At 43.2% G+C, this 12,886-nt stretch overlaps 1 protein-coding gene across 1 annotated transcript; it reads left to right on the top strand.

Moving 5' to 3' along the window:
* Window positions 1-869: 869 nt before the first annotated feature.
* LOC311149883 (tripartite motif-containing protein 16-like) lies at window positions 870-9,559 on the top strand (the record flags this gene model as incomplete). The annotated part of the gene is made up of 8 exons (XM_084187120.1): window positions 870-1,484; window positions 1,760-1,855; window positions 7,046-7,279; window positions 8,177-8,327; window positions 8,495-8,554; window positions 8,636-8,698; window positions 8,850-8,903; window positions 9,018-9,559. The coding sequence occupies 8 exons, from the start codon at window positions 870-872 to the stop codon at window positions 9,557-9,559; spliced, it is 1,815 nt and encodes a 604-aa protein (XP_084043246.1).
* Window positions 9,560-12,886: the final 3,327 nt, after the last annotated feature.

Raw genomic sequence — 12,886 nt, 5'->3', positions numbered from 1 at the left:
TGGGGGGGACTTTTCTGATCTTCCTGTCGGAGTGTCCTGTCCCAGTCTTCATTAATACACACAATATGTGTATTGGTTCTCGCACTGGCACATACTCATGAATAATGAATTATTGCCATTAGAAGAAGCCCAGCCCCTTCAGCATGGCCACACCTCTCTCACAGCCAAGTCACTTATCAGTACTGCCAATATGCCAGTACATAGATACGGTCTAACCATAAGGGACCAGGGTGCGGCTTTGTTAGTTGGATTGGGATCGATTTTTCATGCCCCAAAATTGCAGAGATTTTCTGATTCAGAAGAACCCATGTGCTTCTTGGTTTTTGCTTTTCATCTGCTGCTTTCCATCTCTACCCCTTCCCCCCATTACTGCAGTCACAACATAGGGAGCGAGAGAGGTGGAAGGGGGTGGGGGTAGTGTGAAGTATAACAATCGCTGGAGAGGGGTTATAAAGCTAAGCTTCTAGGAAGCTTCTAGATTTGAGAAGGGGATAGGGAGGAGGAGAGAGGATGGGGAGAGGGGGAGGGGGAGACAGTGTCAGTGCCAATCGTGCTGGGACTCCTGCTTTTACAAAAGAGGAACGACAGATCCTTAGTGCTCATTAAAAAAAACAATGTCATCTTTTATATAGTAAATACAGTTACCATGACACCAACCACCAGCCAAGAATGAGGAAACTAGCCAAAGCTTACACAGTACAACTGCATTCTAAAAGTGATGCGTGCATTCTCAAACTGGTTCCTCACTAATGAGTCCTGAATGCTTCAAGTTGCCGCACTTCCTGATAGGTAACATTAGTCACAAATCTTCCTGCTGAACCGGTGTTATAAAACAACAGTATTCATAATTTTTTATTCACTCTGACAAAATGGCCTCTAATCTGTGGACAAGGGAGGACATCAGCTGTCCAGTCTGTTTATACATCCTGACAGACCCTACAACTCTTCCATGTGGACACAACTTCTGCATCGACTGTATCAGAAAATGCTGGGATGAGAGCGGTAGTAGCAGCAGCAGCAACAAGGTTTCCTGCTGTCCTTACTGCCGAGAGGCATTCAGCAGGCGCCCCACACTGACTAAGAACTCAATGCTGGAAAAGATGGTGGAGAAGCTAAAGAAGACTACTTTACTCGATACCCCTCCTGGGTATCCGTACGCCGGGCCTGAAGACGTGGTGTGTGACGTGTGCACTCTTCTAGAGGCTGGGAGGAAGGCAAAGGCTGTCAGGGCCTGTCGGGAGTGTAAGCTGTCCTACTGCCAGTCTCACCTTAGAGCCCACCTGGATATCCCTCTGTTACAGCAGCACACTCTGGTGGGTTTGGTGGTCAAGGAGCTGCAGCTGGAGAAGCTGTGTCCCCAGCATAACAAACCGCTGGACATGTACTGCAGACTTGAGATGAAGTGTATCTGTTCTCTGTGTGCAGTCGAGGAACACAAAAGCCACAAAACTGTCTCTGCTGAGACCGAACGGGTCAAGCAGCAGGTGGGTTTTCATTTGTATGTGGATAATTAGATAAATATTGTCAGTGAGTAGCTCCATGAACAAGTCCTCTAGATATGCACAAGTGGAACATTTAAAGTAAATTAAAGTATGATCTGTTGGAAAGAGAGTGGTAGGTGTGGGACAGTATGCAATGTTTTGAAAACAGTTCTAACTCAAACCTACTGTTCTTAGGTCAGTATGGCCTACCATATAGCATGTTGGAGTGAGAATTCTTATGGCCTGATTAACTGAAATGTATGGGGTTGTTCCTTAAGGCACTGCTGGCAGTGGAACAGAGAAAATCCAACGGTAAACTCCAGATGAGAGAGGAGCTGCTGACACATCTAGGAGAGGCTGCGGGATCTCTTAAAGTGAGTTACAAAAAAGTAGACAACATTACTGAGCCACCATTCAGTTTGCCATCTGTTATGATGAGTTTCTGGTATCGAGAAGTTCACGATGCAAGAGAGTAGTCGACACTCATATGGGGAGTTGATTCAGTCATTATTAAATAGTTACAATAATGGACTCAATGACAGGCGGTACGGACGTAGCCTCCTGCCATATGAATGACTTCCATACAAAATCTATCAGTTTATATAATGCTCTCCGAGCTGCTTCTTCCAACATCTGCCAATCATCACTCATCTACCACAATAGCATCCTCATACTTGGTATTGTATGTCACCCTAGCCAGGCCATTCCATCATATACAATTTCTAAGATTAGCACAAGTGGCCCCCAACCTATCTTGGCACGCAGACCTTCTGTTAATCACTCGTGACACATGGCGTGTCCTTGTCCTCTCTCCCTCACATACAGTGGGGGAAAAAAGTATTTAGTCAGCCACCAATTGTGCAAGTTCTCCCACTTAAAAAGATGAGAGAGGCCTGTAATTTTCATCATAGGTACACGTCAACTATGACAGACAAAATGAGGAAAGAAATTCCAGAAAATCACATTGTAGGATTTTTAATGAATTTATTTGCAAATTATGGTGGAAAATAAGTATTTGGTCAATAACAAACGTTTCTCAATACTTTGTTATATACCCTTTGTTGGCAATGACACAGGTCAAACATTTTCTGTAAGTCTTCACAAGGTTTTCACACACTGTTGCTGGTATTTTGGCCCATTCCTCCATGCAGATCTCCTCTAGAGCAGTGATGTTTTGGGGCTGTCGCTGGGCAACACGGACTTTCAACTCCCTCCAAAGATTTTCTATGGGGTTGAGATCTGGAGACTGGCTAGGCCACTCCAGGACCTTGAAATGCTTCTCACGAAGCCACTCCTTTGTTGCCCGGGCGGTGTGTTTGGGATCATTGTCATGCTGAAAGACCCAGCCACGTTTCATCTTCAATGCCCTTGCTGATGGAAGGAGGTTTTCACTCAAAATCTCACGATACATGGCCCCATTCATTCTTTCCTTTACACGGATCAGTCGTCCTGGTCCCTTTGCAGAAAAACAGCCCCAAAGCATGATGTTTCCACCCCCATGCTTCACAGTAGGTATGGTGTTCTTTGGATGTAACTCAGCATTCTTTGTCCTCCAAACACGACGAGTTGCGTTTTAACCAAAAAGTTCTATTTTGCTTTCATCTGACCATATGACATTCTCCCAATCCTCTTCTGGATCATCCAAATGCACTCTAGCAAACTTCAGACGGGCCTGGACATGTACTGGCTTAAGCAAGGGGACACGTCTGGCACTGCAGGATTTGAGTCCCTGGCGGCGTAGTGTGTTACTGATGGTAGGCTTTGTTACTTTGGTCCCAGCTTTCTGCAGGTCATTCACTAGGTCCCCCTGTGTGGTTCTGGGATTTTTGCTCACCGTTCTTGTGATCATTTTGACCCCACGGGGTGAGATCTTGCGTGGAGCCCCAGATCGAGGGAGATTATTAGTGGTCTTGTATGTCTTCCATTTCCTAATAATTGCTCCCACAGTTGATTTCTTCAAACCAAGCTGCTTACCTATTGCAGATTCAGTCTTCCCAGCCTGGTGCAGGTCTACAATTTTGTTTCTGGTGTCCTTTGACAGCTCTTTGGTCTTGGCCATAGTGGAGTTTGGAGTGTGACTGTTTGAGGTTGTGGACAGGTGTCTTTTATACTGATAACAAGTTCAAACAGGTGCCATTAATACAGGTAACGAGTGGAGGACAGAGGAGCCTCTTAAAGAAGAAGTTACAGGTCTGTGAGAGCCAGAAATCTTGCTTGTTTGTAGGTGACCAAATACTTATTTTCCACCATAATTTGCAAATAAATTCATTAAAAATCCTACAATGTGATTTTCTGGAAAAACATTTCTCAATTTGTCTGTCATAGTTGACGTGTACCTATGATGAAAATTACCGGCCTCTCTCATCTTTTTAAGTGGGAGAACTTGCACAATTGGTGGCTGACTAAATACTTTTTTTCCCCACTGTACATCTTATGAGTTTTACATACATTAATGAATCTTGTATCACAAGCCATTATAACACCACCCTTCGGCATGCTGTAGCAGTGGAGGCTCGTCCAGGGAGGAGGATGGTCCTCCTCATTAACGTACCCTACAGTTGAAGTCGGAAGTTTACATAAACTTAGGTTGGAGTCATTAAAACTCGTTTTTCAACCACTCCACAAATTTCTTGTTAACAAACTATAGTTTTGGCATGACACAAGTAATTTTTCCAACAATTGTTTACAGACAGATAATTTCACTTATAATTCACTGTATCACAATTCCAGTGGGTCAGAAGTTTACATACACTAAGTTGACTGTGCCTTTAAACAGCTTGGAAAATTCCAGAAAATGTCATCATGGTTTTAGAAGCTTCTGATAGGCTAATTGACATCATTTGAGTCAATTGGAGGTGTACCTGTGGATGTATTTCAAGACCTACCTTCAAACCTAGTGCCTCTTTGCTTGACATCATGGGAAAATCTAAAAGAAATCTGCCAAGACCTCAGAAGAAAAATTGTAGAACTCCACAAGTCTGGTTCATCCTTGGGAGCAATTTCCAAACGCCTGAAGGTACCACGTTCATCTGTACAAACAATAGTACACAAGTATAAACACCATGGGACCACACAGCCGTCATACCGCTCAGGAAGGAGATGCGTTCTGTCTCTTAGAGATGAATGTACTTTGGTGCGAAAACTGCAAATCAATCCCAGAACAACAGCAAAGGACCTTGTGAAGATGCTGGAGGAAACAGGTACAAAAGTATCTATATCCACAGTAAAACGAGTCCTATATCGACATAACCTGGAAGGCCGCTCAGCAAGGAAGAAGCCACGGCTCCAAAACCGTCATAAAAAAGCCAGACTATGGTTTGCAACTGCACATGGGGACAAAGATCGTACTTTTTGGAGAAATGTCCGCTGGTCTGATGAAACAAAAATATAACTGTTTGGCCATAATGACCATTGTTATGTTTGGAGGAAAAAGGGGGATGCTTGCAAGCCGAAGAACACCATCCCAACCGTGAAGCACGGGGGTGGCAGCATCATGCTGTGGGGGTGCTTTGCTGCAGGAGGGACTGGTGCACTTCACAAAATAGATGGCATCATGAGGAAGGGAAATTATTGGATATATTGAAGCAACATCTCAAGACATCAGTCAGGAAGTTAAAGCTTAGTCGCAAATGGGTCTTGCAAATGGACAATGACCCCAAGCATACTTCCAAAGTTGTGCCAAAATGGCTTAAGGACAACAAAGTCAAGGTATTGGAGTGGCCATCACAAAGCCCTGACCTCAATCCTATAGAACATTTGTGGGCAGAGCTGAAAAAGCGTGTGCGAGCAAGGTAGCCTACAAACCTGACTCAGTTACACCAACCCTGTCAGGAGGAATGGGCCAAAATTCAACCAACTTATTGTGGGAAGCTTGTGGAAGGCAACCCGAAATGTTTGACCCAAGTTAAACAATTTAAAGGCAATGCTACCAAATACACTGCTCAAAAAAATGAAGGGAACACTTAAACAACACAATGTAACTCCAAGTCAATCACACTTCTGTGAAATCAAACTGTCCACTTAGGAAGCAACACTGATTGACAATAAATTTCACATGCTGTTGTGCAAATGGAATAGACAACAGGTGGAAATTATAGGCAATTAGCAAGACACCCCCAATAAAGGACTGGTTTTGCAGGTGGTGACCATAGACCACTTATGCTTCCTGGCTGATGTTTTGGTCACTTTTGAATGCTGGCGGTGCTTTCACTCTAGTGGTAGCATGAGACGGAGTCTACAACCCACACAAGTGGATCAGGTAGTGCAGCTCATCCAGGATGGCACATCAATGCGAGCTGTGGCAAGAAGGTTTGCTGTGTCTGTCAGCGTAGTGTCCAGAGCATGGAGGCGCTACCAGGAGACAGGCCAGTACATCAGGAGACGTGGAGGAGGCCGTAGGAGGGCAACAACCCAGCAGCAGGACCGCTACCTCCGCCTTTGTGCAAGGAGGAGCAGGAGGAGCACTGCCAGAGCCCTGCAAAATGACCTCCAGCAGGCCACAAATGTGCATGTGTCTGCTCAAACGGTTAGAAACAGACTCCATGAGGGTGGTATGAGGGCCCGACGTCCACAGGTGGGGGTTGTGCTTACAGCCCAACACCGTGCAGGACGTTTGGCATTTGCCAGAGAACACCAAAATTGGCAAATTCGCCACTGGCGCCCTGTGCTCTTCACAGATGAAAGCAGGTTCACACTGAGCACATGTGACAGACGTGACAGAGTCTGGAGACGCCGTGGAGAACGTTCTGCTGCCTGCAACATCCTCCAGCATGACCGGTTTGGCGGTGGGTCAGTCATGGTGTGGGGTGGCATTTCCTTGGGGGGCCTCCATGTGATCGCCAGAGGTAGCCTGACTGCCATTAGGTACCGAGATGAGATCCTCAGACCCCTTGTGAGACCATATGCTGGTGCGGTTGGCCCTGGGTTCCTCCTAATGCAAGACAATGCTAGACCTCATGTGGCTGGAGTGTGTCAGCAGTTCCTGCAAGAGGAAGGCATTGATGCTATGGACTGGCCCGCCCGTTCCCCAGACCTGAATCCAATTGAGCACATCTGGGACATCATGTCTCGCTCCATCCACCAACGCCACGTTGCACCACAGACTGTCCAGGAGTTGGCGGATGCTTTAGTCCAGGTCTGGGAGGAGATCCCTCAGGAGACCATCCGCCACCTCATCAGGAGCATGCCCAGGCGTTGTAGGGAGGTCTTCTATTCTGACATTTCACATTCTTAAAATAAAGTGGTGATCCTAACTGACCTAAGACAGGGAATTTTTACTAGGATTAAATGTCAGGAATTGTGAAAAACTGAGTTGAAAGGTATTTGGCTAAGGTGTAAGTAAACTTCCGACTACAACTGTATTTTCCAAAATGATGATGACATTAAATAATTGACTAAAACAACTAGGATGCTGTCGACTCAACAGAACATGATGATATGTAGGTTCCCATTCTCATACTAACATACCACTTAGAATGCATCCTCGGACCATTGCTAAGTAGTACTATGGTAGAGTGGATATTGGAATAGAGCCCATGTCTGACTGTATACTGTACTCCCTGTAGGGATCTGCACAAGCTGCAGTGGAGCTCAACGACATGATCTTCGTTGAGCTGATCCACTCCCTAGAGAAGAGGAGAGCAGAGGTGAGGGACTCCATCAAAGATAGGGAGAAGACTTTGGCTGCTCAGGCAGCGAGCGCAGAGACACGACTGAGACAGGACATCACAACACTGCAAAGGAGAAACAGCGATCTGGAGAAACTCGCCCAAACACAAGACAGCATACTTTTTCTCCAGGTAAGGTCTCTCTTGGGAGGGGGACACACATACTCTACCAGAATACACTTCCACACTCCATCCCCCAGTGGTAGCACCAACAGGGTCTAAATGCTGAGCCAAGCCTTTATAAGCCGACAGGAGCACGCAATTAATGCTGCATTTAGATGGTACGAGGTAGACGGTAGACAGCAAACAGGATGTCACTGTTTTCAATGAGAACATGACGGTAAATGCCGTTGAGGCTGGCGGTGAATGTCGTCAGCCGCCACGGTAGACGGGACTTGCCGCAAGAGTTAAAATATTTCAACTTCTGCCATAGCGTTGTTTTCTACTGGATGTTGATTTGCACTGTTTGTTAACTGAAATCACCATAACAACGCATACCGTTGTGCTGGCTTGCTTTTGCCGTCACCCTCTTTCTTGTTTTCTTGTCCCCCTATGCTGACTGGTATGACGGTTTTTGCATCACTCATCTAAACGCAGCATAAGAGGATCCCAGCTGGAGAAGCCGTGCGGCTGCTGGTTCTTTGGGCATGCCTTAGTTTATTTTATTTTTGTACATATTTATGTTTCGTCACCATCTGAACAAATAACAATCCGCTTGGACTGGCCGACCAAGAGGTCAAGAAGGAGCTGGCCCTGGGCCTAAAGTAAGGTGGCAGTCTCATGGGCGCATGTACATTCAACACCTCGTTGCATACGCTTACTTCTCACATTTATGCACACATCAAATCAGGTTACAGACCAGTTAACTAGGCCTAAGACCGCTAAACTTAGTGAGTGCAACAATATTAGCAGGCCAGTTATTGGTTTCATGACAGTACATAATAAGGAAGATACGAGACCAAAAACTGAAATTATACCAAAAGAGAAAAAAAACTCACTCATTGATTAATGCTTCTCTGGTCTCTGTAGAGGTGGCAGCCCATCAACCTGCTGCCGTATCGTGAACCTAGTGTTATCAGTGAAAGACATTCATTTGGAGTTGTGACATCAATTATCACTGAATTCAAGGAGCTGCTTGAGGACATGAATGTTGACTTATTAGAAAAGATCGAACAAGCAGGTTAGTAAGGTACCCTAAACGTTTTACTCATGAAATTGGTGGCAGCGGTGGGATTTGCTTCAGTCTATGAATTATCAAATGCTGCAGGGTTCTGTTTAAATGGAAAGATAATACAAGAATACAAACTTACAATAACCTATTTGGGCATTTCTTGATCCCCTTCGCAGTTGCAAATGTGTACATTTTGGAATCTCCAGTACCCATGACCAAACCTCAGGGCAGGCAAGGTAAGACATTTGCCTCTAGTCCTTTTTCCTGCACACCAAATAATTAAATTAAAATCATGGATTTTCCACTTTTTCTTCAAGTGAGAAGAGCCCATTCTGAATGCCAGCCAATGCCACCGGTGCCATTGCGAAGAGCATGGAGCAGTAAGTGTATCACTCTTTTTGCTGCAGAATAATAAAGCTCCTTTGGATTGAAGGTCATTATCGTTGGTGAATGTGGACCCTAAAGTAGTGGCTCTACTAGTCTAATGTCCAATCAGTTAACTAAAATACTAACACTCACTTGTCTCTCCAGTGAACAGAGATATCATATTTGGGATTCCAAAGACCAGATCCGATTTCTTACACTGTGAGTCGTGACAGAGTTATGGGTTTGCATGTACAGTAAGTCTAGTTGTAACAAGAAGGAATGTGAAAGAGAATAACCTGAATAGTGAAGACTGGTTTCTCTTTTTGTTCACAGATGCTTGTCAACTCACTCTAGACCCTGATACAGCACATAGAAACTTGTGCTTCTCTGACCAGAATCGCAAGGTGACTCTGGTCAAGTCCAGGACCAGGTCACGTCTCCCGAAGACCTTTGACTTCTGGGAACAAGTGCTGTGCTGGGAGGGCTTGACCGGTGCCCGTTACTACTGGGAGGCAGATTGGAGAGGCAAAGGAGTGTTCATTGGAGTGACCTATGAGAGCATTCAGAGGAAAGGCAGGGGACTAGAGTGTGGGCTGGGGTACAATGTAAAGTCATGGAGCTTACAGTGCTCTGACACCAATTACTCAGCATGGCACGATAACATTGAAACCAAGATCGCTGCCAAAATCTCCTCCCCTAGAATAGCAGTGTATTTAGATCACAAAGCAGGAACTCTGTCTTTTTACAGCATCTCGGACTCCTCCATGATTCTGCTCCATAGTTTTTTGTCAGAGGACTTCTCAGAGCCACTGTATCCTGGTTTTGGTGTTGGGGTACAATCCTCGTTGAAACTTTGCGAATTGGAGAGACAATGACAATTGAGGATATAGACATGCCAATCACTCTTTGCAACTGATTTGTGAGATTGTTTCACGTTATTATTAGCCTATTTTCCATTCAGAGATACAATGATCACAATCTGTAATGTATCAAAGTTTTGTATCAAGCTGTTCAGTGCCATATTTCTTATACCTAGCTATCCAATCCTTTCTGATCTACAAGTGCCAAGGGGGTATGGGGGCTTGTGGACATGGTATCCCTCATGAAGCAGTAACCACTCAGTTAATAACTGCTACATACCGGTACATAGATACATGGGATTTACATAGCGCTTTCAAAGACCCAAAGGCGCCATATATTCATTTAAAAGAAACACAAGAAACTAAAATCCAAACAACAACACAGCAAAACTAAACCGAAGCAAAACAGGAAACCAAAAGAAAAGCGGGAAAAGGCTGTTGAGGGAATAGCCTAGTCCTTACTCTCCATAGTCATGGTTACAAGCCAGCCATCCACAGACGGCAGGGACTTTGTTCAATAACTTTGCTTGGAACACCTGTATTAAAGGTCATTAAAACAATACAAATACTTGTTTTTGAAAAGCTATGGTTTGAATTTTTTTATTCATGTTGTCCTATTCACAAGTTTTTTTTGTACATTCGTTATCAGCAATATAAAAACACTCAATACATGCAGGTTTTAGTGTGATCACGGGTTAGCATACAATAGAGTAATCCCATTATCGTTTTATACATTTCAAATAAAAAAAGACAGCTAAACATAATACAATATATATATAGATATAAAAACAAATGTAAAAACTATTTTATTTTCACAAGTAGTCAATCAAAAGATGTAATCCACCATTGGCCAGCAATGTCCAACATTTAAATTACTGTTCATAAGGACAAACTTCACTTAACTCTGGATATGATTCCAAGATCCTTCATATTTCCTTTCCTCAATCAAATATTGACAAACTTTTCAAATACTTATATGTATCGCAATTGTACATTTCTCCAGATCAGACTTTAACATTCTTACTTCCAGTGTGCTCTCGAACGCCACTGCTTAGAAAACTAAGGGATAAGTACCAACAAAAGAAAGGGGATAAAAAATGACAGAAGTCAGTTGAAACTAAAATGGAGGACATGGTTTCCCTGGCTTGAGGTGTTGGGTCTTTTTTGCATGGGATCTAGGCTACTACATTTCAATAAATTTGACCATTTCTAACCTGATGCAAAATTCTGGGATGTCAGCTTCCCACGCCTACAGAAACAGCAGAATAGAGGCAAGACCACGTGGCACTTAAAATGCTCAAAGCAGAGAAAATGTTTAGTGATTACGCCTATTCCTATAATGCAAATGGAAGACAGGGAACACACACATTGAGTGTGTATTCACAAACCTGCGAATTAATTTCACTGATAGTTAACCATGTTCGATTAGAACCCAGCAGCAGTATAAGGCCACATTCAAGAATAGTGCTTTATTTGGTCAAAATTGGGCCTGAGGCCATTATCTCCAATCAAATTAAGGTAATGAAAAAGGCCACATGATTATTAGGAGCAACAGGCAATGAAACTGAAAGCCTCCAGAAACCTTCTCCTGATGATTGAGGGAAATTCCTCAGTAACAGAGTGATCCTGAGATTCAGATTTTTCACCTTAAAAATCTATGGTAAACAAAAACCAATGACTGCAAAATTAAACAAACCATAAAACTCTATGCTCAATGACGACTTTTAAAAATGTTAATTGAAAATTTGACAGAAACACATTTACATTTACTGTTCAAGTATGTGTTTTTGTCAAATGTTCTGTGGAAACTGTTAAAAGTAGTCCTAGTGCATAGAGTTGTATGGTTTGTTTAACTTTGCAATCATTGGTTTTCTGTTTGCCATACATTTTAAAGTGACAAAGTTTTAGCATCATTCTGCACTTGAGCAATTCCAGGATAGCCATGGCATTGGATAAATTCCCCGTGTCAACAGCAACAAAAATCTTACTTTGATATTGCACGTCTACATAAATAATTAGCTACATTGTCAAACAAATGTGAGGATGTTTTGCACTTAATTATGTATGAGGTAGGGGATACATTCTTTAACGGTAAATTGGATTAATGCGAATACAAGTCATATGAATAAAGTAGTGTCATCTCTAGTCAACCGGATTTTTCTTCATTTACTAATGCATATGGACTGGTTGTACTATAACTACTGCACTAAAAGCAATGGTCTGTCATTGCTCAACAGAGCTTCCATAGCAACATTAAAACTACAGGGTGTGTAATAAAGTAGGGATGCACTGACACCTCCACCTGTCGTAGAACACACTAACATTGACATATCCCACATCTTGACCAGGCCATACGCAACACATCAAATGCAATGACAGACACTCCCCTCATAGAGGATAGAGGTCTGTGCCAAATGACTATAACAAACCAAACATATCCCCCTTTATAAATGTTATACAATTAGACTCACATAACAAGTCGTGTTACAAATTAACAACTATTTGCTCCCATTTGTGCTTAGATTTAAAAGCAGCACTGAACATGAACTTCGCACAGAACCCCAATGAACTTATCTGTACCTTCAAACAAAATCACCACGGCCGAAACCCAAAAGCAATGTGCAATCTCACATTCAACAGCAAGTTACGCTCTACTCTCATCCTTCTTGTTAAAAGTGTATCCATGCTAGGTTTGACCATTCCCCGCTCTGATACTTTAATACTGACTTTGACCATCCAACCCGACATAACAAAAAGGTGGAAAACCCAATTGTAAACCAAGATGGCCGACAAAGGCAATAGAAGAGTGCTGTAACTAATAGTGAATCCACTTCAAGTGACCGAAAATTAACTATCAAAACCTATGCATGGGAGAGAAGGGTTTTGTTTGAGGTATTCATAAGTTAAGGTTCAAAAGAACCTCATATGTGAGTCTTATTTTATAACGAGTGTACCTCCTCCCCTAACGGCCGACTCGACGACAAGAGGAAAGTCAAGCAGAACATAAATACATATAGGGCTGGCACAACTACCGTGTAATCGTGTAACAGACGATTATGGATGAAGACCGTCATGAAAATAAAATAACGGTAAAGAAATATATATGTATTTATTTTGTTGAATGAACAGCTGACTGAAGACCGCAGGCATCTGTGCAGTTGAGTCCGTTTCAGCGGTAACATGGACTCTTTACAACGTGATTAAACTTTGTTATGCCTTGCTGAAACAGGCCAAGGTGTTGTAGCAACCAAGTCTTTAGTTGCCTAGGCAACGACCCCCCCCCCCTTGCAGCAGCAGCACATGCAGTCAGGAGCAGAGGAGAAAATGTTTTTTTTATTTTTT

This window comes from Coregonus lavaretus (genome assembly GCF_964263955.1).
Source record: "Coregonus lavaretus genome assembly, chromosome: 22".
NCBI classification, from domain to species: Eukaryota; Metazoa; Chordata; class Actinopteri; order Salmoniformes; family Salmonidae; genus Coregonus; species Coregonus lavaretus.
The sequence above is the reverse complement of the archived record's forward strand: the minus strand, read 5'-3'. Positions and strand labels throughout refer to the sequence as shown.